At 41.5% G+C, this 26,250-nt stretch overlaps 2 protein-coding genes across 8 annotated transcripts in view; one reads left to right on the top strand and one right to left on the bottom strand.

The window, feature by feature from the left end:
• Window positions 1–16,815, bottom strand: part of VMP1 (vacuole membrane protein 1) — a 135,636-nt gene extending 118,821 nt beyond the window's left edge. Inside the window, exons 1-2 of one of the 4 annotated variants that reach the window (XM_063798065.1) lie at window positions 16,290–16,815; window positions 15,814–16,035 (exon numbers count right to left, since the gene is read on the bottom strand). The gene's annotated coding sequence lies outside the window, so the exon portion shown is untranslated. Of the gene's footprint in view, window positions 1–15,813; window positions 16,089–16,289 lie in introns of those variants that run through there. The other 3 variants (XM_024350103.3, XR_010152726.1, NM_001242611.1) reach the window with 3 other exon arrangements.
• On the top strand, window positions 16,054–26,250 carry PTRH2 (peptidyl-tRNA hydrolase 2). 4 transcript variants are annotated; one of them, XM_054670541.2, is made up of 3 exons: window positions 16,108–16,191; window positions 23,369–24,687; window positions 25,583–26,250. In XM_054670541.2, the coding sequence occupies exons 2-3, from the start codon at window positions 24,685–24,687 to the stop codon at window positions 26,120–26,122; spliced, it is 543 nt and encodes a 180-aa protein (XP_054526516.1). In that variant the 5' UTR covers window positions 16,108–16,191; window positions 23,369–24,684; the 3' UTR covers window positions 26,123–26,250. The 4 variants fall into 4 exon arrangements, with proteins under 4 accessions (XP_003953200.1, XP_009431236.1, XP_054526516.1 ...); XM_003953151.6 differs by lacking the exon at window positions 23,369–24,687 and having other exon boundaries at window positions 16,054–16,191; XM_009432961.5 differs by lacking the exon at window positions 23,369–24,687 and having other exon boundaries at window positions 16,104–16,182.

The following is a 26,250-nucleotide window of genomic DNA, read 5'->3' as shown; positions in this document are numbered from 1 at the left end:
GATTATCGATTACCTCCATTTGCCAAATCCAAAGGACACGTCTTACTGAATCTCTTACCTTCGCTGAACACAAGTATCCACTCCCTATTTCTTGAAATACTTTCATTTTTCCTCCTATTTCTCTGACGGCTCCCCCTGCTCTATGTCCTGGGGTTCTTCAAAGCCTGGTCCTAGATTCCTTTTTATGTTCCCTTTATATTCTCTCCCTAATGATGTCATCTATTCACTCAGCCTTAAATACCCTCTACATACTGACAATTCTTTCTTTCAAAGGCAAAATGATGTTGCCATACTGCTTTATGAAAGTGCTTTATGAATATGCTGTAAGAATAATTAGAATCACAGAAGGAACTTTAGAGAATATCAAGCCTATTCTACTTATTCACAGATAAACATCTCAGAGGTAAGGGACTTGTATAATGTCACAGAACAAGTTAGTGACAAACCTGGAGGCAGGACCCAGATACAATGGTGATCTTAGGAGTACACTGACCTATTGGGAAGACAACCCCACCCTCCAAACTAAATCAAAAATTATTTTTCTGAGAATTTTGAAAGGGACAAGCTCAATCTAGAAAAGTGAGGTAATGTAAGAGCTGGCCCCAAAATGTGATTTAGGAGTTAAAGACTCAAATCTTTTTTCCTGAGACAGTCTTGCTCTATCACCTAGGCTGGCATGCAGTAGAGCAATCACAGCTCACTGCAACCTCCACCGTCAGTGGAGCAATCACAGCTCACTGCAACCGCCACCTTCCAGGTTCAAGCCATTCTCCTGCCTCAGCCTCCCCACTAGCTGGGATTACAAGCATGTGCCCCCATGCCCGGCTAATTTTTTTGTATTTTTTAGTAGAGATGGGGTTTCACCATGTTGGCCACGCTGGTCTTCAACTCCTGACCTCAGGCGATCTGCTAGCCTTGGCCTTCCAAAGTGTTGGGGTTATGGGCATAAGCCACTGTGCCCAGCCTAAGACTCAAATCTAATCAAATTGGGAGTACAGGTTGCTGTACGTTTTTTATGTTACACTGGGGGGCATTATTAGGCTGGGCTCATAACCATAAAATTATTAACTAAACTGCCTGAAAAAAATAATTTAAGGGGACTGGTTTTATGATAAAAGAGAAGTTCAACAAAACAAAATAGAAAGTCTATCTCCAGCACAGTGCAGCAGAAGTTAGCCTATATAAATCTCCTATCTACTGGGGCACACAGCATCATGATTACCAACGGCTTTGATCATCTTACCATCCACCTTTGAGTTCATGCTCCCAAATAGTATTTTGTTTATAATCTGACTTCTCATGCTGATTAGCTATAAGGAGAGTATATGCTTGTAATGGGCTGAATTGTGCCCCCCCAAATTCATATGGTGAAGTCCTAACACTCATGTGACTATAATTTGGAGATACTGCCTTTAAGAAGGTAATTAAGGTTAAATGAGGTAATAAGGGTGGTACTCTAATAAGGACTCACGTCCTTATTGGAAGAAGTACCAGACAGCTTTCTCTTCTACCTGGACACAGAGGAAAGACTATGTAAGGACACAGAGAGAAGGTGGCTGTCTGTAAGCCAGGAAGAGAGTCCTCACCAGAAATAAACCCCGCTGGCACCTTGATCTTGGACTTGCAGCCTACAAAACTGGGAGAAAAACAATTTCTGTTGTTTAAACATAGATGGGGTTTCGCCATGTTTTGTCTGTGGTATTCTGTTATGACAACCCTGGCAGAGCAATACAATGTTGATTAGTATAAATAAGGGTATCCAGATTGCAGGATAGTTTTGTTTTGTTTTGTTTTGTTTTGTTTTGTTTGTAGAGACAGAGTCTCACTATGTTACCCAGAGTGATCTTCTGGGTACCAAGTGCTCCTCCTGTCTCAGCCTCCCAAAGTGCTGGGATTACATACAGGTGTGAGCTATCTTGTCTAGCTAGACTACCTTTTATCCAGAAAAACCTGATGTATTTACTGTATGTGTCTTCAAACTGCAACAGTGACTAATCTAGCATCAACATACCCTGTTAATCTTACTTATTATCATCTTCATCATGACCCATTTTATAGGGAAAAAGGAAAACTTGGTGGCTGAAAGCTGCCAATACGTCCTGACTTACTAGTTTTAGGTTAAATAATTTGCATTTGTGCATATTTGTAAAATATCCCCATCCTTATTTTTCTTTTTTGAGACGGAGTTTCGCTCTTGTCGCCCAGGCTGGAGTGCAATGGGGCGATCATGGCTCACTGCAACCTCCAGCTCCTGAGTTCAAACGATTCTCCTGCCTCAGCCTCCCGAGTAGCTGGAATTACAGGTGTGTGCCACCACACCCAGCTAATTTTTGTATTTTTAGTAGAGACAGGGTTTCACCATGTTGGCCAGGCAGATCTCAAACTCTTGACCTCAGGTGATCTGCCCACCTTGGCCTCCCAAAGTGCTGGGATTACAGATGTGAGCCACCGCACCCGGCCCCCATCCCTATTTTTATATCATGTTTTTGTTTTGCTTTGGGGGACTCTCAACAAGTTAGCTTCTCTACTTTAAGATAATTTTTTTTTTTTTGAGATGGAGTTTCGCTCTTGTTGCCCAGGCTTGAGTGCAATGGCACAATCTCGGCTCACCGCAACCTCTGCTTCCCGGGTTCAAGCGATTCTCCTGTCTCAGCCTCCCAAGTAGCTGGGATTACAAGCGTCTGCCATCACACCTGGCTAATTTTTTGTATGTAGTAGAGACGGAGTTTCACCACGTTGGTCAGGGTGGTCTGGAACTCCTGACCTCAGGTGATCCACCTGCCTCGGCATCCCAAAGTGCTGGGATTACAGGTGTGAGCCACCACGCCCAGCCAAGATAAATAATATATAAGTGCACTACACAGTGACTGGCACATAGCAGTCACTTAATGTTAGTTTCTCCATGCTGTTTAATATTTTTAAATGCAGTATCATACCCATCAATCTCCATGCTTCTCAAATGTCACAATTTTCCAAAAAAATCATGGTAAATGCTGCCCTGAGTATTCACTTACAGGTACTTCCTTTCCATATTAGTATGCTATACGAAAGCCTATGTAACTGGTTTCCATAGCCTACATAACAGAAGTAGCCACCGATTTAGAACAATCTTAGTTTATGTTGAATAACAAAAATGAATTATTATTCATCAATCTAAACATCTTGAAATGTAAGACAAGGACAATCCGTCAAAAATTATTATGAGGTAAAAGGGTTCTAGTCTATCCACATGGCTAAAGTAAGATGAAATAATCATTTTTAATGAGAGCCACTTTTCAAAATTCAATAAAGTAGCAATAATTTTTGAAATCTGTGATGATACAATGTCAGTGAGATTCCTAGATGTAGGAGTAAATCCAAGTATTCCTAGTCTGTTTAAAATGTTGAAATGTCCTCAAACAGAAATCTAACACATATTCTTGACCTTCAATGGCATCTACTTTGCACCGAGTGCACGTATGTAAGTTAGTTTTGTTTGTAAGAATGAGGTTGCTGAAACAAATCTTATAGGTCTGTGGATGGGGTTGAGAACACAAACCGGGCAGAAGCATAACTCAAACATCAAATAATTTTCATTTTGAACACTTATATAGATACAAGAAATGCATTAAAAGAGTGTAACAGACCTTAACTGCAGCTGAAGCATTTAAAACAGAGTTAACATTAAATGTGGGGTTTTTTTTATTTGTTTCCTGCAGAAGTGCTTAGAAAACACTGCAAAAATCAGCTCACAAAGGTTCTTTGTAGGCTGTATATCCAGTGCTAAGACTATAATACTCCATTCATTTTAAACATTAGTCACACTTGTAATACAGAAACAATGTGCAAGTAAATTACTGAGAGTCCCCCACCAAGCAAAACAAAAAACATTTATGGATAACATGATAAAAGCATCTCCCTGAGTAACATAAGAGTTATTGGAACAGTTAACAAGGTAGAAAAGGAAAAGAAAGTGAGAGTAACAAAACCATTGATTTTCATTTTCTTGGCAACATCATCCCCAAATAAAATGAACATACTTTCTTTAAAAAAAAATCATCTATCCAGATGAATTTTACTTTCTCAAAAAAAAATTATGTCAGTGTGCTCAATAAAACACATTGTTCTTCATACAAGGCACACAAAGATAGCCAATAAGTATTATGCTTCTCAGTAACCTTTCTTGCTTTCAGAAGTATCTGTTTGTTTGTTTGTTTGTTTGTTTGTTTGTTTGTGACAGGGTCTTCCTCTGTCACTCAGGCTAGAGTGCAGTAGCATGGTCACAGGTCACCACAGGCTGGAACTCTTGGGCTCAAGCGATGCTCTGGCCTCAACCTCCAGAAGTATCTTTTCTTAATTGGATTAGACTACTCCGAAATAGCTGTAGATTTCCCTAAAACTGTTAAGATTAAGGAATTGTGATCTACTCTTGGAAACAAAATAACTAATCTGAGTAATATATCTTGACAAACAAGGCTTTGATATAGTTTTCCACTTGTGCAGGGGTATAAGGCCAAAGATAATTCAAATAAAATGCACAATATCAGAGTAACTATCAGACATATCAGAGTGTCATCTGATATGTCTATCTATGGTATATCTATCATGTGGTTGTTCCAGTTAAAGAACGTGTACTCTGAAAATTCATAATAATGTGAATGGGGATATATGAAAAAAATTTCTTGAATTTTTTTCAACTTTCTAAGGTCTTGGGGAGGGCTGGGTGTGATGGCTCACACCTGTAATAACCCTATCGTTTTGGGAGGCTGAGGCAGGAGGATCATTTGAGGCCAGGAGGTCCAGACCAGCCTGGGAAACACAGTGAGACCCCATCTCTTAAAAGAAAAAAATGAAACAAAACAAACAAACAAACAAACAAAAACAATTAGCCAGGTGTGGTGGTATGTGCATGTAGTCCCAGCTACTTGGGAGGCTGAGACCAGAGGACTGCCTGAGTCCAGGAGCTTGAGGTTGCAGTGAGCTATGATTGTGGCACTGCACCTCAACCTGGGTGACAGAGTAAGACTGTGTTAAGAGAAAGGAAAAGAAAAGAAAGGAGGGGCCGGGCGCGGTGGCTCACACCTGTAATCCCAGCACTTTGGGAGGCCGAGGCGGGCAGATCACGAGGTCAGGAGATTGAGACCATCCTGGCTAACATGGTGAAACCCCGTCTCTACTAAAAGTACAAAAAATCAGCCAGGCGTGGTGGCAGGCGCCTGTAATCCCAGCTACTTGGGAGGCTGAGGCAGGAGAATGGCGTGAACCCAGAAGGCAGAGGTTGCAGTGAGCTGAGATTGTGCCACTGCACTCCAGCCTGGGTGACAGAGCGAGACTCTGTCTCACAAAAAAAAAAAAAAAAAAAAAAAAAGAAGGAGGGAGGGAAGGAAGAAAGGAAGTCAGTCAGTCAGTCTTGGGGAATTAGACAAAACCCCAAATTAGGATGCAATTTAAAAACATTCAGAATCTCCATTAATCTCCCAATAATGGATCAGCAGGTAAAGAGGGTATTTCTGGCCTAAAAAGTTCCTCAACTTAAATCTAGTGATGTATAAAATACACTCAACTCATCACAGGTTTCTAATTGTTGAAAAATTATAAACTGCCCTGGGTCTGATTTTTTTTTTTTTCTTTTTAAAACAAAGTCTTGCTCTGCTCTGTCATCCAGGCTGGAGTGTAGTGGTGTCATCTCGGCTTACTGCAACCTCCACCTCCCAGGTTCAAGTAATTCTCCTGTTTCAGCCTCTGGAGTAGTTGGGATAACAGGCACGCACCACCATGCCTAGCTAATTTTTGTGTTTTTAGTGGAGACAAGGTTTCTCCATGTTGGTCAGGCTGTTATCAAATGCCTTACCTCAGGTGATCCTCCTGCCTTGGCCTCCCAAAGTGCTGGGATTACAGGCATGAGCCACTGTACCAGAGGTGGGAGGTAGGAGGATCGTTTGAGGCCAGGAGTTCGAGACCAGACTGGCCAACACTGTGGAACCCTGTCTGTGCCAAAAATACGAAAGTTAGCTGGGAGTGGTGGTGCAGGCCTGTAGTCCCAGCTCCTTGGGAGGCTGAGGCACAAGAATCGCTTGAGCCTGGGAGGTAGAGGTTGCAGTGAGCCTAGACAGTGCCACTGCACTCCCGCCTGGGTGACAGAGCAAGAGTGTGTCTCCAAAAAAAAAAGAGATTAGAAAAAGAAAAATCCCATTTCTCATTTTCTCTTAATCTACTTCTAAATGTTCCTGCAGTTTTTCATAACCAATGCAATCTTAGCAAAACATTTTCATCAAAAAGATGGCGGACCGGCCGAGCGCGGTGGCTCATGCCTGTAATCCCAGCACTTTGGGAGGCCGAAGCGGGCGGATCACGAGGTCAGGAGATCAAGACCATCCTGGCCAACACAGTGAAACTCCGTGTCTATGAAAAACACAAAAAATTAGCCGGGCGTGGTGGTGGGCGCCTGTAGTCCCAGCTACTCGGGAGGTTGAAGAAGGAGAATGGCGTGAACCCGGGAGGCGGAGCTTGCAATAAGCCGAGATCGCAACGCTGCACTCCAGCCTGGGCGACAGAGCGAGACTCCGTCTCAAAAAAAAATAAAATAAAAAATAAAAAATAAAAAAAAATTGGAGGACTAAGAGTAAGGTCAAGAATTAAGATAATGAAGGAATACCAGACTAGAGTTGGGAGATTTGGCTAACAGTGAGACCTTGGCATTGTCACTTCACATGCCTGATTCTCTTTTTCCTCATTCAGTTATTAGGCACATGGAGTAAATGAGTGCAATAATTTCCTTTCTAGTTGTAAAAAAAAATTCCAACTAGCACAAAGGTAGAGTTTTGGATGTATGTAATAACAACTACTTTTGTATAGTGATTTATAGTTTAAAAATAGGTTAACAAACATAATGCTAACAGCCATCTGTAAGGGACTGTTATTTTTATCCTTGCTTTTAGCAAATGAGAAACTGAGTGCTCCAAGGGCCCCCAAATAGCAAGTCGGCAGCATATAAATGTCAAAGCAGGAGTTCAACCTCGCTTTTCCAAGTCCAAATTCAATAGTTCTTCTACTATACAAAACAGTCCAGTGAGAGGATTTTCAGTGGTCACTGAGGAATTCCAGAGTCACATATACACACAAGATGAAAAAACAGTCCCAGAAGTTTAGCTTGTCCTAGTATTTTCAAATGTTCCCCATTACTAGAATTAACAGAACACTCATCCCTATTGATTCTTAGTACTTAAAGTATCTACGAAACTCACGTAGTATCTATGAAACTATCTGAAACTCCCTACTTTACTGTCCCTAAATACCTGGGGCATTTGCACTTGTATAACTGGGGTGAAAATACTCTCACTGGACTGTTGTGTACACTAAAGTAGAAGAACTACCAAATTTGGACTTGGAAAAGTCTGGGTGAACACCTGCTCTGACATTTATATCCTCTATTCTTTCTATTCTAAAGCAACACCACTGTAGGGATACTGAACTTTTTCATGAGCCACACTTATGAATAAGCTAAGAAACAAGACTCAAAAAATTGCTAAGAATGGGCATTATAAATGACAATCTCTGATAAGCCAGAAATTATGACAACCTTTAGTACAAAAAAAAAGAAATAAAAAATTTTCTAGGTAGTTAGAAGTTAATGCACACAGTCCTAAATAACACAGGCCAAAATAAAAGAAAAATTTTAAATGCTCAGAACTACTAGAACAAAGTGAATTTAGCAAGGTCACAGGATAAAAGATCAAAACTAATACTTTCCACTATATACTTGGAATAAAAATTGGACTATTACATACTTGGAATAATTTTTTAAAATTTCAGATTCAGTAACATCTGAAAATATAAAATATTTAGAGACAAATTTAACAAAATATAAGCAAAATCTAAAACGAAATAAAGAAAGAAAATAAATTATACAGAGCCTAAATAAATGATTAGCATGTTTTGTTGATTGTTTGGAAGACTTGATATTGTTACTATGTCAATTTCCCCTGAAACGGTTTGGCTCTGTGTCCCCACCTAAACTGTAATCCAGATGTGTCCAGGGAGGGTCCTGTAATCCCCACATGTCGAGGGAGGAAGGTGATTGGATCATGGGGGCGGTTTCCCCCATGCTGTTCTCATGATAGTGAGTGAGTTCTCATGAGATCTCATGGTTATGTGTTTGACAATTCCTCCTTCACACTATTTTCTCTTCTGCTGCCTTGTGAAGAAGGTTCCTGTTTCCCCTTCCACCATGATTGTAAGTTTCCTGAGGCCTTCTCAGCCATACAGAACTGTGAGTCAATTAAACCTCTCTCCTTTATAAATTACCCAGTCTCAGGTAGTACCTTTATAGCAGTGTGAAAACACACTAATAAATCCCTCAAAGTGATGTATAGCCTTAATGAAGATCAATCAAATTCAAGCAAGCTTTATAAAAAAAGCAATTCAAATATTTATAGAAATGCAAAAACTTAGAGTAGCGAAAACAATTGGGATAAAGAACAAAGTTGAAGGACTTGCACTAACTGATGTCAACAATTAATATAAATCTACAGTAATCATGACAGTGTGATATTGGTAAAAGGATAGTTAGAAGCCAATGGAAAAGAATAGAGAATACAGAAATAGGCCAGGCACAGCGGTTCATGCTTGTAATCCCAGCACATTGGGATGCCAAGGTGAGAGGATCACTTGAGTCCCAGAGTTCAAGACCAGCCTGGGCAACATAACAAGACCCCATCCCTACCAAAAAAATTAAAAAATTACTCCTGTGTGGTGGCATGCACCTCATGGTATCTGTGGTCCCAGGTACTCAGGGGGCTGAGGTGGGAGGATTGCTTGAGCCTAGGAGGTCAAGGTTGCAGAGAGCTGTGATCGTGCCACTGCAATCTAACAATCTAGCCTGGGTGACAGAGATCCTGGCTCAAAGCCCTCTCCCCGCACCGCCCCCACCCCCCACCAAAAACAAAAACAAAAACGCAAGAACAACTTTCATGTGCTTTAAAATAATTATATATATACATTTGAAAAAAGTGAAAAACCTTGCTCCCCACTCTCCCTGCTAGATGTAACCACTTTTATTAGTTTTGTGTATCTGACCTTTCCTCTTTCAAACACTCCTATTATTGTTTGAGTATGTGTCCCCTCCAAAACTCATGTTAAAATTTAACCCCTAATGTGGTAGTATAGTGAGACAAGGCCTTTAAGAGGTGATTGGGTCACGGAGGCTCTGCCCTTATGAATGAATTAATCCATTCATAAATTAATGGGTTAATGGATTAATGGGTTATCATGGGGGTAGGACTGGTTGCTTTATAAGCAGAGAAAAAGAGAACTGAGCTTGCACACTCAGCTCCCCCTCCATGTGATACTCTCGGCACTCTGCAGAGTCCCTCCAGCAAGAAGGCCCTTACCCAATGTGGCCACTCGATCTTGAACTTTTCAGCTTCCACGGCTATAAAAATTAAATTCCTTTTCTTTATAAATTACCCAGTTTCAGGTATTCTGGTATAAGCAACAGAAAACGGACTAAGAAATCTTCTTCTTTTTTTTTTTTTCCTTTTAAGACGGAGTCTCGCTCAGTTGCGCAGGTTGGAGTGCAGTGGCACGATCTTGGCTCACTGCAACCTCTGCCTCCCGGGTTCAAGCGATTCTAATGCCTCAGCCTCCCTAGCAGTGGGGATTACAGGTGCCCACCACCATGCCCAGCTAATTTTTGTATTTTTAGTAGAGATGGGGTCTCACCATGTTGGCCAGGCTGATCTTGAACTCTTGACCTCAAGTGATCTGTGCACCTTGGCCTCTCAGTGTTGGGATTACAGGTGTGAACCATTGTGCCCAGCCCTAAGATACCTTCTTAGTCTCCGTTTTGTTAAAAAAAAAAAGTCTCTCTTTTTAACAAAAAAAAAAAAAAAAAAAGAGAGAGATGGGGTTTTGCCATGTTGTCCAGGCTGGTCTCGAACTCCTGGACTCAAGTGATCCACCCATCTCAGCCTCCCAAAGTTCTGGGATTACAGGAGTGAGCCACTGCATCCAGCCCAGATCTTTCTTTTACCTGCCCTTGGCCCTCGCCTCTCCCTATCTCCCCAAGTGACTCATCTGGTCCATGGTTGAAAATACTATCCCGTATTTGTATTTCTGGTTTTGACCTCTAGATTTATATATGTAAGTGCGTGACTTGGATGATTTATTATTATTATTATTATACTTTAAGTTCTAGGGTACATGTGCACAATGTGCAGGTTTGTTACATATGTATACATGTGCCATGTTGGTGTGCTGCACCTATTAACTCGTCATTTACATTAGGTATATCTCCTAATGCTATCCCTCCCCTCTTCCCCCAACCCACAACAGGCCCCAGTGTGTGATGTCCCCCCTCCTGTGTCCATGGATGATTCTTTAAGTGTCTCAAAATTAACATGTCCTTTTCTCCCTACACCTACCCACCTTCTTGTAACAAACAAACCTGGTCTTCTCCAAACCTCCCTTCTCCCAGTACCTGGCACAACCACCCACCCAGTCACTAAATCCAGAAGCTTAGTCATCCCTGACTCTTCCCTTTTCCTTACCACTCATCTAACCCAGGACCAAGTCCTATACCAAATATATTTGGTATCCACACACAACTGTCCATCTTCTTTGCTACCCTTCTAGTCCAGACCATCTTCATCTTCTTCTTGGACTACTGCAGTGGACTCTCAACTTCTCTCTCCATTTCTATTCTTGCCTGCTTCAATTCATCCTTCACACATGAGCAACAATGAACTTCTTATAAATCCTATTACTCCTCTACTTAAAATTGTAGAATGATTTCCTACTGCACTCAAAATCAAATTCAAACTCATTTCCTTGGCCTGCAAAATTCTGCATGACCTGGATCCTGTATATATTTCCTATATCATCTCATGTCAATGTATTCCAAGTCTATTATGCTCCAGCCTCAAATAAGCATATATCCACATTGTTAACTCTCTCTTAGACCCTCATGTGCTGCCTTCCTAACAATTCTTATTTCCCATTGTTTTCCCCAGAACCTGGTGTAAGGCCTGGGACACAAAATGTTTGTTCACTGACTGGATAATGAACAGATAAGGCAATAGATGTCACTGGAAAATGATCTTTCCATTCCAAGAAAGTGCTAAAAGACATCATTAAACATCAAAAGTTTCAATTGCCAAATTCTGTGTTATGGCTTACACAGATAATGAAGTCTGTTAATACCAAAAAGTTAACAGAATGGCCCAAAAGAATGCCTCATTTGGTTAAGACTCTCACATATGTTGTAAAATATAGACAAAATGAAGTGTATACTCAGATATTTATTTACTGGAACTTCATTAATAATGAGCAAACAATAATTAAGTAAGCAGCAACATAAAGCTATGCTTTTAAAAGAGGGCTGGGAAAGAGTTCTTGGCAATAGCTTAGGGGGCCACATGATGATAATGATCACAATCATGGTTAACTATATGCTACAGACACTGTTCTAAATGCTTTATTTAAACCTATTCATTCAATCCTAACAAGAAGGGTATTGACTTCATTGTCCAGGAGGAAACTGAGATAGCAAGAGGTAAAAAGTAACTAATCCAAGAGTTGCATAGTAATAGAGCTAGAATTTGAAAAAAAGCAGTCTAGCTTTATAGCCCTGGCTTTTAACACTACCTGCCTAGTCCTTCCAGATAATCTATAAAGAACAAAGTTATCATTAAAAAACTCAAGGACAAGAGAAAATACTCCCATGAACTACTGAAAAGATTAAGTAGTTCAAGAATACAAACAAAGTCTTGAGCAATTATAGGTATATTAGCTGTGATATAATTACTCAATAGATTGCCCTTGCTTAATTTAAATATGCCTTAAACTTTAAGTATCACCTTTTATCTGACACAGAAAATTATCTCCTGTTCAAATTTCCTTGATGCTGCAAATCAAGGAGCATATTTTAAAATAAGCTTTATATAAGGGCCTACATAATACCTAACTTCAGTTCAGCAAACTCCATCCAAAGCTGCTTTCCCATATAAAAGAAGGAATTTCTTGAGGCAATATGCTCTTAACAATTTACTATTCCTCAAAATATTTGCAAGGCTTTGTGAAAGCAGAGTAACAATTTACAAAACCACGACAAAGTTATCACTTCAATTTGTCCTGTTTATTAGGATTCTCTAATCTAGAGTTCATTTCCACACCAAAATGGGAGACACAGCAAGGGCACTTGGGCAAAAACAGGAATGATAGTAGCACCTAGAACTATCATCTCCGAGAAAGACTAAAGAGACTAAAAAGTTTGTTAAATCAATGGAACCAAAAAAAAAAAAAAGAGTACCCAACAATGCAAAGAATTAACTCTTCTACAATGGCTATTTACCCAGAATAAAATAACTAGAGAAATGGATCTATATATAATAGATAATTAACATAACAAAATATTAAAATTACAAACAGCTTGGGGAGGTTTTTTTTTTGTACGAGCAAATAATACAGTTCTCTCCTACTGCTTTTCTTTTATTTTCTTCTCTTTTTTTTTTGAGATGGAGTCTCGCTCTGTTGTCCAGGCTGGAGTGCAGTGGCGCGATCTCGGCTCACTGCAACCTCCGCCTCCCGGGTTCAAACGATTCTCATGCCTCAGCCTCCTGAGTAGCTGGGATTACAGGCGTCTGCCACCACACCCAGCTAATTTTTTTGTATTTTTTGTAGACACCGGATTTCACCATGTTACACAGGCTAGTCTCAAACTCCTGATCTCAGGTGATCTTCCCGCCTCGGCCTCCCAAAGTGCTGGGATTACAGGCTTGAGCCACGGCGCCTGGCCAGTTCTCTCCTACTCTTTAGCAACAACATTCACAGTAGACACGTGTTAAGGCTCCTCCGTCATTTCCACTTGCCAGAAAGATAACTCAACACATGACAGTCATGAAGCATGAACTCAGACAAACTATTCTGAAGAATATAACTGATTTTCTTTCCTTAATCTATTACACTTCAAATCTAGCCAAGCACAGTTTTTGTTATGCTACAATTTATAAGACTAAACTAGCTAAAGAGGGAAAAAAAGTTTGTAAATAAGGTTTATGTGCGTATGTGTGTATTTACGTGTGTATGTGGATAGATCCCTTTAATACCTAAGAGTAATTATTTTCATGTGAACTTGGAAATATTACCAAACCATAATAAGATGCCTGGATACAACCTTGTTAGAACAGAAAGAACACTTGAGACCTTACAGTTCAGGTTCTAGCACTACCTAAGCCAGATGACCTCAAGCAAGCCAATTACTAATTACTGATTGTTTCTGAGCCTTAATTTTCTCCTCTGTTAAATAGGAATCTACTTATACATTCACAGAGATTCCTTCTAATTCTAAATATTGGTTTCAGTGAAATAATAATGTTTCTTTTTTTTTTTGAGACGGAGTCTGGCTCTGTCTCCCAGGCTGGAGTGCAGTGGCGCAATCTCGGCTCACTGCAAGCTCCGCCTCCTGGGTTCGCGCCATTCTCCTGCCTCAGCCTCCGGAGTAGCTGGGATTACAGGCGCCCGCCACCACGCCCGGCTAATTTTTTGTATTTTTAGTAGAGACAGGGTTTCACTGTATTAGCCAGGATTGTCTCGATCGCCTGACCTCGTGATCCGCCCGACTCGGCCTCCCAAAGTGCTGGGATTACAAGCGTGAACCACCGCGCCCGGCCCAATAATAAGGTTTCTTATTTAATGTAAGTAAGATAGGACTACTTCTACTCTTTAGTTAACTATACGTAGGCAAAAAACTTCAGCTTTTTCTGCACTTGGAAATTCTGAAGTGACAATACATGACGACCAAAAAGGATCAGATTTAAACTCCCGAATGCAAAACTATACTCATTTTCCAGGAACCTATTTATTAACCATGGTGACTAATTCAATGGATCACGGTATCAAACTATTCTTTGCTAACTTTCAAAGGTGGGGCAAAGATCATCTCAGAAAAGTATGTGATAATATTTTCAGATAATGATGCAAAGTAACAGTATTCTACACTGACATATCTCTAGTTCTAAGAGTAAAGTGATACCATATTTTCATATTTAATAATTTCATGTTTACTAGCTCATTTAATCTTTGTGACAGTTGTATGAAAGAAAGTGAGCAGAATTTTTATCAACACAATCTAGACCAGCTCAGAATGTTAGGTAACCTATCAGCCATTACTTAACAAGTGTTGGAGCCCAGACTTCAATCCAGGTCTTCTGATTTAAAGTTTAATAGTTACCAAAATCCTAAAAAGTGGTGATTCAAGCCAAAAGCAAGAAGTTGGAAAAGTGAGAAAAACTGGATAATCAGTCCTTCAATTGAACATAAAGAAGATAAGATCAGATTTAGCAGTTATATAATCAAGAAGCAAATTTACCGAATGTTAAACTAATGATACATCTATCATAATTCCATATCTCAAATTTTGTCACCTTGTTTCAAAGCCAAGCGTGAACAAATTTTCAAACTCAAAATAAGAAAAATATGTAAACTGACAAACTGATTTAACTAGCTATAGGTAAACTGGTAAAAGGCATCATGGTTCTATGTATATTTTCTTCTGGAATGTGACTCATAGAAATTAAACTGTATTAATCAATTGTAATCAAGTAGGATATATCCCTCAAAGGAAAAAAGTAACCTTCAGTGCCTTAAGATAATGTAGGCAAAGTAGTAAAATATAAAATTTCTACTCGAGAGAGTCACTTCATACCTACACAAATCAGTCACATTTGTCTAGGTACCACCATCCCTCTTCCACAGTAAAAACATAAGCTACAATGCATACAATGATGCCTAGTAAGTAAGTTTCTTCCTTTCATCATCTATGCTAAGAATACACAACTAAAATCAGAGCTAATGACAATACAATTACTAGGTAGTAGCAACTGGAATATTAAATTCTATCATGACAACACCAGAAACACTTGTACAAGCTTCTTCAAATGATCAATGTAATCTGTCCACAAAAATCTCTGACAAGCCACAAAGTAGAAATGAAAGACGTTAATATTAGGATAAGGAGCGATGCTGCCAAAACACGTCAACAGTGGCCAGTCTACGTGTATTATTAGATTTTTACATGGAGTTGCAGGTAAATAAAAGATGATTGTGTAAAATCTTCTGGAGGTCATAAGTAATCTAGCAGTGTGACACAGGGCCACATATGGTTTCTGGAATTTTAGAGATTAAGTCGACCTTCACGTTTTACTGCAAATACCTCCACTGTAATAAGATATAGAGGTCGGGGTTCAGGGGTTTGGAAAGGCAGACAACTCTTTTTCATTAAAGCAGTGAAAAATCTGAGAAGTTCCTCTCCAAGGGCTCTGCGGAGCGAAGGCCCATTCCCTTGGCTACCCTGTACCACCAGAGCTTTAGATGGCACTTGCACGCCTGGATTTCGTTTAGGAGCGAATACATCTAGCATCATGCGCCAGAGGTTCGGGAGAGCAAAAACCAAACTGACAGATCCTGAGAAACAGCTCAGTCATCAGCAGGGAAGACCTTCTCCACTTACTCCAAGGTCCTGGACATCCCGGGACTAAGAGGTTCTCTAAAGAAGCCTAGCAAGGCTTCCAAGCACGCGGAGAGGAGAACGAACAGCCCGGTGTCTGGGTTCAATGTCCGGGTGACCAACCATGAGAAGGTGTCCCAAATAACCTGGCTACCGCCAGCCTGAGACATCCAGGGTGAGACATCCAGTCAGCAGCGTCCTAAAACACTGCTGGAAGTCGGAATCACAGTGCTCCAGATCCGCAATGCCTAAGTGGGAGAGCTCCGGAAGACGCCAAGCTCTGAGGACAGCCTCAGGCTTCGGTCCCCAATTCCCTGAGTTAGTTTACCTACCCGCTCCGACCCCGGCTGCTCCGGATCTCAGGATCCTGGAAGCTGCTCCTTACCGACTCTCACACCCGCCGCTGGGCTCCAGACAACCGGAACCCGCTCACGTCACTTCCGGTCCGGTCCCTCTGCCCCCCGAGACAGCCTCCAGAAGGGATACGTTCCTCCCTCCTTTCGGCGAGCTCGGTTGATCCTCGCGGGATTTCAGTTAGGCTCTTAGTGCGGGCCCTGTGGGTGTGGCAAGAGGAAGAATGACTGCTCGCTTTGTGATTCTTGATCCGGAACTTGTCACCCAGGAACCCCGGAAGAGGTAGCTCACGCGATAGAAACGTGTTCGCTGCCCAGAAGAAGGGAAGGCGCGAGTGAGGAAAGGAGGTACTGTAGGTAGGTTGGTTGGCTCCTTACAGGGCGAAGGAGACCAATATCATTATTCATTTTCTCGCCAGTAGGAACGTTTCTTTTCACCTCGTTGCATTACCCACCTTCTTCATTTTCTCCTTTATAAACTGTCTTCCGCCCAGGGGCCGCTGAGCCCTCTGTTCCTGTTCTGCGAACCGTCCTTTGGAGGAAAGGAACAGGCTGCTGGGGAGGGGAAGACTCAGAATTTCTAGTTCCCAGCAAAGCCTCCATGCAGGCAGTATCGATGCGCTCTCTCCGAAATTGATAAAATAGCGAGCAGGCCTCACACCCTCAGCTGGGCACTTGTGAATATCCCCCAGCGTTTCGAGCTGTCGAGCTCTGCGTGGAAAGAATTGGTTTCTAAGAATATAGTCGAAAATTTGGGGCCGGGCGCGGTGGCTCACGCCTGTAATCCCAGCACTTTGGGAGGCTGATGTGGGCGGATCACCTGAGGTCAGAAGTTCGAGACCATCCTGGCCAACATGGCGAAAACCCATCTATACTAAAAATACAAAAATTAGCCGGCGTGGTGGCGCGTGCCTGTAATCCCAGCTACTCGGGAGGCTGAGGCAGGAGAATGACTTGAACTCGGGAGGCGGAGGTTGCAGTGAGCCGATATCGCTCCATTGCTCTCCAGCCTGGGCGACAGAGTGAGACTTCGTCTCAGAAAAAAAAAAAAAAAGAAAAAATTTCCCCCCCTTTTCACACAAAGAGATTAACTAGAGAGGTATTAATCCTTACTGACATACCCCAGGCACCATACTAGACTCTGGGAATATGCTATATAGGGAAAGTGGGGCAGTGGCTTAAGGGTCAGAGAAGATTTGGGAAAGGTTTGTTTGTTTTTTCGGTTGTAAACTGCAGACCCGGCGCGGTGGCTCAGCCTGTAATCCAACACTTTGGGAGGCTGAGACAGGAGGATTGCTTGAGCCCAGGAGTTTGAGAACAGCCTGGGCCACATAGGGGGCCACATAGTGAGACCCTGTCTCTTAAAAAAAGATTAACGGGTGGAGCATGGTGCAGAAGGAGGTAATGGGATCAAGAGCACTACTGAAATGGGTTTACTGAGGCAGGGGAATTAGAAGGCACCAAGAAGAAGATTTTATAGGATGTACTTATTTTGTTCTGCTGTCATTGCCCAGAATTATTTATGAGACAAAGAATGGTTATTTGTTTTACCTTAGTCTTAGGCACTAGGCTTATTGATACGCTTGTCGTAAGTGTACAGAAAAAGAGACAGACATGTTGTTTTAGAGGAGTTAGGTGATAATCTGATCAGATTAATATGAGATTAGAACATCCTAAAGAACAAAAATATGTGTTAATTTTAGCATTTTTATGATTAGACACTCCATTGAGATATGGGACATAATAAATAAACCTGGTAACTTTTGGAACTTCCACTGTCCTGTTTTTGATCTTATTGTTTTTTTTTTTTGGAGACAGGGTTTTGCATTGTTGTCCAGCCTGGGGTGCAGTGGCACGATCATGGCTTACTGCAACTTCCACCTCCCAGCCTGAGGTGTCCTCCTACCTTATCCCCTGAGTAGCTGGGAGTATGGGCATGTGGCACCACATCTGGCTAATTATTTAAATTTTTTGTAAAGATGAGGTCTCACTGGGTTGCCCAGATTGGTTTCGAACTGGACTCGAGATGCTGCTGCCTCGACCTCAAGCAACTCCTTGAGGCCAGGAGTTCCAGACCAGCCTGGGCAACATAGCAAGAACAAGTCCATACAAAAATAAAAAAATTTTTAAAATCAGGAGGGTGTGGTGGCATGCGCCTGTAGTCCCATCTACTTGGAAGGCTGAGGTAGGAGAATTGCTTAAGCCCAGGAGTTTGAGGCTGTAGCGAGCTATGATCATGCCACTGAACTCTAGCCTGGGTGACAGAGGGAGACCCCTTCTCTTTAAAAAAAAATAAAGAAAGAAAAAGGCAACTTCTCTGTTTGATCCTCATATTTCTCATCTTTAAAATGAGGCTAATATATCTTCCTTTTTATGTGTTCATAGCAACAATAAATGAGGTAATGGATATAAAGGATTTAGTATGTTATCCAGCACATAATAGCTTCTCTATATAGAGCAGTTCCTTCTCCAGATAGTACCGGAATGTAGTGTGTGGGATATTTGGTTACTTTGCAACCTAGAAATTATTTCAGAGAATCCTAATTGCTGACATTGAATATTTGTTCAGTTTGGAGTCTGGTTGTTAGATTATCAAAGAAAAGTCCTGCTGATATGTAAGCATCAAATAGAAACTTGGCCAGGCGTGGTGGCCCATGCCTGTATCCCAGCACTTTGGGAGGCTGAGGCAGGCAGATCACTTGAGGTCAGGAGTTCGAGACCAGCCTGGCCAACATGGTGAAACCCCGTCTCTACTAAAAATACAAAAATTAGCCAGGTGTGGTGGCGGGTGCCTGTAATCCCATGTACGTGGGAGGCTGAGGCGGGAGAATTGCTTGAACCCGGAGGCAGAGGTTGCAGTGAGCTGAGATGGCGCCACTGCACTCCAGCCTGGGTGACAAAGTGAGATGCCGTCTTAAAAAAAAAAAAAAAGAATTCTCTGTCTTTGTCTCTTTTAGGGGGTGGGGGCTGTAAAGGCACTAGAACCATAAATACTATGTCTGTGCAGCTCTGTCACCGTATTTAGGCACTTGAGTGGAAGAGCACTGAAACTAGGTGCACTACAGCTTACCCTATGTGACCCTCCTACTCCTGGCCACTCCATGTCAGTCTCCTTTGATTCCTAATGTTCATTTCCTCAGGATTATGTTTTAGTCCTTTCTTCATTCTCCATATTTGTCCAAGTGGCCTCATACTCTTCCATCTCTTCAGTAACTTCAATTATATGGTAAGGTCTCTCAAATCTATATTTCCAGCCCAGACCTTTCTGACTTTAAACTGATATATCCTAGACCTTTCTGTCCTTTAAGCTGATATATCCTTTTTTTCTTCTTCTTTCTAGATATCTCTGAGATGTCTTTTGTTCAGAACAAAACTAATTCATTATCTTTTCCATTCAAACCTGGTATTTCACCAAAATTCTCCATTTGTTCAAATCTAGCTGTCATTATTAACTTCTCCCTTTCTTTTATCACCAGACTTCCTGTCAGTCACTAAATCAGACAGGTGTACCTTAGACACTTTTTTTATTTCTCATTCTCACTACTGTTGTCTAAATGACCATCATCTCATCTAGACTGCTGGGAGAGGCCTGATATAGTAATGTTAAGAACAAGGGCTCGGCAGGGCATGGTGGCTCACGCCTGTAATCCCAGCACTTTGGGAGGTCGAGGTGGGTGGATCACCTGAGGTCAGGAGCTCGAGACTAGCCTGGCCAACATGGTGAAACCCCGTCTCTACTAAAAATACAAAAATTAGCCGGGTGTGGTAGCACATGCCTGAAGTCCCACCTACTTGGGAGGCTGAGGCAGGAGAAGCACTTGAACCCCAGAGGTGGAGGTTGCAGTGAACCAAGATTGCACCACTGCACTCCAGCCTGGCAATAGAGTGAGACTCTGTCTCCAAAAAAAAAAAAAAAAAAAAAAGAACAAGGGCTCGGCAGGGCATGGTGGCTCACGCCTGTAATCCCAGCACTTTGGGAGGCCGAGGTGGGTGGATCACCTGAGATCAGGAGTTTGAGACCAGCCTGGCCAACCTGGTGAAACCCTGTCTCTACTAAAAATACAAACGATTAGCTCGGTGTAGTGGCGGGTGTCTGTAATCCCAGCTATTTGGGAGGCTGAGGCAGGAGAATCACTTGAACCCAGGAGGCAGAGGTTGCAGTGAGCCAAGATTGTGCCATTGCACTCCAGCATGGGAGACAAGAACAAGACTCTGTCTCAAAAAGAAAAAAGAACAAGGGCTCTGGATTAAGACAACCACTTATGAGCTGGGTGAATTTAGGCAAGCTATAACTTGTGTACCTCATTTTTCTACATCCGAAAAATGGGGATCATAATTATATATAGATGCTTCTCAACTTAGGGTGGGGTTATATCCTGATAAACCCATCATAAATTGAAAGTACCATAAATTGAGAGCCAGGCACAGTGGCTCATGCCTGTAAACGTAGCTACATGGGAGGCAGAGGTGGGAGGGATCATATGAGGCCTAGAGTTCGAGACCAGCCTGGGCAACATAATGAAACCCCTGTGTCTTAAAAAAAAAGTTTTTTTTTAAATTAGCAGTGTGTGGTGGTATGTGCTTGTAGTCCCAGCTACTGGGGAGGTTGAAGTGGGAGGATTGCTTGAGCTCAGGAGTTCGAGGCTGCAGTGAGCTATGATCACTCCACTGTATTCCAGCCTGGACAAAAGAGTGAAACCCTGTCTCTTAGAAAAGGAAATAGAAGTTGGAAATAAATTTAATACACCTAACCTACCAAACATGGTAGTTTAGCCTAGCCTACCTTAAAGGTGCTCAGAGCACTTAATTTATTAGCGTACAATAGGGCAAAATCATCTAACATAAGGCCTACAAGTGTTGAATATCTCATGTAATTCGTTGAATACTGTACTGAAGGTGAAAAACAATGTTTGTATGGGTAAAGTTTCTACTGAATATGTGTTGCTTTTGAACCATTGTAAAGCCAAAAAGCTTAAGCGAAACTACAGTAAGTCCATGACCAGCTCTATTTACCTTGAAGTGCTGTTGGGCACATTAAAGAAGACAATTCCTATAGAGTGTTTAGCCAGTGTGTAGCAGAACACTTCATAAATGTTAACTATTACTACATTATAGCAGCCTCTGAAATGATCTCCCTGTATCTATTGCCAACTGCTAGTCAAGGCTCAGGTATCTTTTAGAACAGGCGTCCCTGTGGCCTGTTAGGAACTGGGCCGCACAGCAGGAGGTGAGTGGTGGGCAACTGAGTGAAGTTTTATCTGTATTTGCAGCCACTCCCCATCGCTAACATTACCTCCTGAGCTCCGTCTAATTAGCGACAGCATTAGATTCTCATGCAAGTGTGAACCCTGTTATGAACTGCCCATGCGAGGGATCTATGTTGTGCACTTCTTATGAGAATCTAATGTCTGATGATCTGTCACTGCCTTCCATCTCACCCCCGATGGGACTGTCAAACACCTTTTTATAACATTTACCATTCTTGCAATTATTTGTCTTCACTACTTATCTATGAACAGCTGACAGTGGCCCATATTCATCACTATATCCTCAGCTTAACAGGGTGTATGGCTGGCACATAGATAGCCAGTAAACATTTGTTTTATTGAACTTAACTTCTCTTGGTCTGAATTTCTTCATTTTTGATATGGCAGTAATCCTCACTTCTCAGTGGATCAAATAACAATACATGTCAAAGTACTGTGGAAATTTTGAGCTATAAAGACAAAGTTTTGGCCGAGCACAGTGGCTCACGCCTGTAATCCCAGCCCAGGCCGAGGTGGGCGGATCACGAGGTCAGGAGATTGAGACCATCCTGGCTAACACGGTGAAACCCTGTCTCTACTAAAAATACAAAAAAAAAAAAAAAATTAGCCGGGTGTGATGGTGGGCGCCTGTAGGGAGGCTGAGGCAGGAGAATGGCATGAACCCGGGAGGCGGAGTTGGCAGTGAGCTGAGATCACGCCACTGCATGCTAGCCTGGGCGACAGAGCGAGACTCCATCTCAAACAAACAAACAAAAAAAACCCCAAAGTTTTAAAACAGCATGAAAGAAATTCAAAATTAGGATTGGACCATTTCAAAACCATTGCTAAAATGTAAGCTTCATTAGAGAAAGGACTTTTTCTGCTTTGTGCACTCCTGTATCCCTTAGATTCTAGAACAGGGTCAATCAGTATTTGTGGAAGGGAAGCAGTATATCATAAAACTAAAAGAATTGAAAAAGTAGAAAGTAGTCACACTTCTATTTCAGATACCCATTCCTATAGCTATGCTCTTTGTAATTGTTCGTCTCCAAAATCAAAACCCTATGCATCGCTCTAAGTCTTTCCAGTTTACTTTCATCACGAACCTGTTCTTCAACAGCATGTCTAGATAAATAGCATGCATCACTTTATTGTCCATAAATCAGTCTTTGATAATACAGGTTGCTTTTTATCAGGTAGGCCAAAAGAGAAAAATGTAATAACACAGGTTGCATGGTCTATCATGTCAAACATTCTTACCCTTATCCTAAATTCCCTTGTACCACTGTGTCTTGGGGCGTGCTCCTGGCATAATTTAAACTTGGATACATCCAACTACCATTTCAGTAGGAGGGGAGAGCAAAGGATGAGTGTGGATGGAGGTTAGTTTGTATGTTTGGAGGAAGTGATTAGTAGTTTTAGTCTTTTGGCTTCTAAGTACTACTGGAGAAAATCGCAAATAGTATGTTGCCATTAAAAAGTCATCCTTAATCTTAACCATGCTTTCAACATTCCTCTGCAATCCTGCCATATTTTGCCACACCTTTTATTTCCGCCTTTCTCTTCTCTACTCCATTTTAACTTCTGTCTGAGCTCCTTCCCTCAGGGGGAATACCTTCCTGCCTTCAAATCCGTGGACCTACTTGATTTAAAACTGAAATTGGGAAAGGTGTCCCTTTTCCTTTCCAAGACCAAATCCCTTTATAAAGTCTTTCTCTATCTTGAGCATTTACCTGCCTTTCTTCTGGCTTCATCCTATTAACATTTAAATATGCTTATCCTTTCTTCTTAGGAGAAAAAAAAATTGCTTTTCTCTGTGTCGCCTTATATCCATTGCTTTTTCTTTTTGCTCTATCTCTTGACCCCACCTCAAACGAATTTCTGCCTCACCAAAGACAGTAACCCCTTTTATGTTAAAATTAGTGGAAAGAATGTTAATATAATGCCCTAACTTTAAAGAAGAACATAAAGGAAATTTATAAGTACTTCCAGGGCTGTCATCTATGCCGTGCCAATCATGCAGTGCACAATTCTAAGGGCACCACTTTACATTACAAATACAGTGCATTACAAATATAGTGGCCCCATGTTTATAAATGCTTAGATAATACTCCACTAGAAAAAGAAACTGATAGTTGCTTGCCACATAGAAGCACTGTGAATCCAGCAGCCTCATTTGTAGACTGATATAAGTGTCTTATTGGTGACTCAAATATTATGAACAGCTTTGCCGAAGTAGCAAGATTTTCTAAAATAATAAAGGATGACATTCCTTTGTTTTATGATAGCTACACTTCTGGAAAATTCAGTATGGACAGTCTCCAACTTAGGATTTTTCAACTTTAGGATGGTGTGAAAGAGACACCCATTCAGTAGAAACTGTACTTCGAGTTTTGCATTTTGATCTTTTCCTGGCCTAGTGATAATGTGGTACAGTACACTCTTGTGATGCTGGGCAGCGGCAGCGAGCCACAGCTCCCAGTCACCCATGTGATCACGGGAATCAACAACCCATCCTCTACCGTGTACTGTGTTGTCAGCTTTTTTGGATATTGTGTTTTGTGTTTTCACATTCCATCATGTCTACAAAATGTCCATCAGTGTCTCCTGTTTCTGGTGAGATGAAGAAGAGGAAGGCAATTACTCTTGAAATGAAACTCAAGATAATTGCCCAGCATGAAGGTGGCAAGCCAGTAATGGCCATTGCACGTGAGTTAGGACTTTCGCAATCCACGATTTCAACCATCTTAAGGGATAAGAAGCGAATCAGTGATGCAGCGAAATCGTCAGCATCAGTTAAATCCACTGTCATCACAAAGAAAAGGGCTGGACCAATTGATGATATGGAAAAATTACTTGTTATGTGGATGGAAGACCAGATACAGAAGCGTATACCACTTAGCCTACTGATGATCCAGGCTAAGGCAAGAAGTCTTTTTAATATGCTAAAAGACCATGCCAGTGATCCTACATATACACAAATGTTTAAAGCAAGTCATGGATGGTTCCAGCGCTTCAAAAGGCGTCATAATTTTCACAATGTAAAGATCACTGGTGAGGCAGCACGTGCTGGTAATGAAGGTGCCATAGCTTTTAAGGAACAGCTGCATAGGATAATTATGGCTAAAGATCTTTGCAATAAGGAGCTGATTGCACTGGAGGAAGAAAGAGGTAAAGGCGTTGAGGCAGTGGAAGAAGTTACACCCACGGCACCTAGAAAGTTCACAGCAAAGAAACTGGCAGAGGCATTTGCTGCTATCAGCAGTGGCCTACAGATGTTAGAAGAAATGGACGTCAATTACGAGAGATTCGCCACAGTTGACAGGCAGATACAGGATGCTCTTGCTTGCTACAGAGAAATATATAGTGAAAAGAAGAAACAAGCTGTACGGTCAAAACTTGGTATCTTCCTGAAGAACAACACTATGCTTGCTAAACCATCAACTAGTGTTGATGTCCCAATGCCTTCTACCACCTATTCTCAATGTTCATCAGAAGAGAGAGAAATTGAGGACCCTATTGCATCCCCATCATCCAGCAATTAATTCTATTTCAGTGCTTCAAACATTTTTCAGGACCACTGTGCTTTCAGCTGTGTAAATTAATGGTGAGTACCCATACAACCATTGTTTTCCACTTACAGTATTCAATAAATTACAGGAGATATTCAACACTATTATAAAAGAGCCTCGTGTTAGATGATTTTTGTCCAACTGTAGGCTAATGTAAGTGTTCTGAGCACATTTAAGGTAGGCTAGGCTAAGTCATGATATTCTGTAGGTGTATTAAATGCATTTTTGGCTTACAGTATTTTCAATTAATTGGGTTAATTGGGATATAACCCCATGGAAAATTGAGGAGCACCTGTACATAGTAAAACTATGCAAAAAATATTTTGTGTTCTTAAGTAAAATGATGTTGAGTTCTCATCTCAGTTATTAAGTTTTTCAGCTGCACTCACGTCCAATGGGACAACTCTTCATTTTGTAAGGTTTTTAGCATCCTTGCTCAGGCTTAGTAAATTTCAGTAGTGCACCTCACTCCAGGCCCATTAATGTGACAGTGAGGTTCTTCTGAGGGTAACTGATTTGATACCATCTCCACTGAGAACCACTGCATTGTGAAAACACCGATTAGCACTGTATTCCAGGAAAGGGTTATTTTTGGTTTCTTTAAATCTTAGGCATCTTGGTAAAACGGAACATCTCCACAAGACTAAGGGAAGACTGAGGAATAGAGTTTTTGAACTTTATGCAACTTTGTTTACATCAAGATTCAAAATGACCTAAACTGTTTCATGTGGATGCTTGAATCTTTTCTAGTACACTGGTGGTGGGCAAGAGGGTGTTGGAAACAGGGTGCAGGCATAAGATCAAAGGTGTGTTGTTTTGCCTTTTTTCTGGATGACCATTAAGTGTATAGTCAAAATGTTTCTCTGATAAGCCTATACCTCTGTAAGTTGTTACTGCCGGATAGTGATAACTGTTTTCCTTTCCTTTAAGATGCCCTCCAAATCCTTGGTTATGGAATATTTGGCTCATCCCAGTACACTCGGCTTGGCTGTTGGAGTTGCTTGTGGCATGTGCCTGGGCTGGAGCCTTCGAGTATGCTTTGGGATGCTCCCCAAAAGCAAGACGAGCAAGACACACACAGATACTGAAAGTGAAGCAAGCATCTTGGGAGACAGCGGGGAGTACAAGATGATTCTTGTGGTTCGAAATGACTTAAAGATGGGAAAAGGGAAAGTGGCTGCCCAGTGCTCTCATGCTGCTGTTTCAGCCTACAAGCAGATTCAAAGAAGAAATCCTGAAATGCTCAAACAATGGGAATACTGTGGCCAGCCCAAGGTGGTGGTCAAAGCTCCTGATGAAGAAACCCTGATTGCATTATTGGCCCATGCAAAAATGCTGGGACTGACTGTAAGTTTAATTCAAGATGCTGGACGTACTCAGATTGCACCAGGCTCTCAAACTGTCCTAGGGATTGGGCCAGGACCAGCAGACCTAATTGACAAAGTCACTGGTCACCTAAAACTTTACTAGGTGGACTTTGATATGACAACAACCCCTCCATCACAAGTCTTTGAAGCCTGTCAGATTCTAACAAAAGCTGAATTTCTTCACCCAACTTAAATGTTCTTGAGATGAAAATAAAACCTATTCCCATGTTC

Source organism: Pan troglodytes, chromosome 19 (genome assembly GCF_028858775.2).
Source record: "Pan troglodytes isolate AG18354 chromosome 19, NHGRI_mPanTro3-v2.0_pri, whole genome shotgun sequence".
Taxonomy (NCBI): Eukaryota; Metazoa; Chordata; class Mammalia; order Primates; family Hominidae; genus Pan; species Pan troglodytes.
The sequence above is the reverse complement of the archived record's forward strand: the minus strand, read 5'-3'. Positions and strand labels throughout refer to the sequence as shown.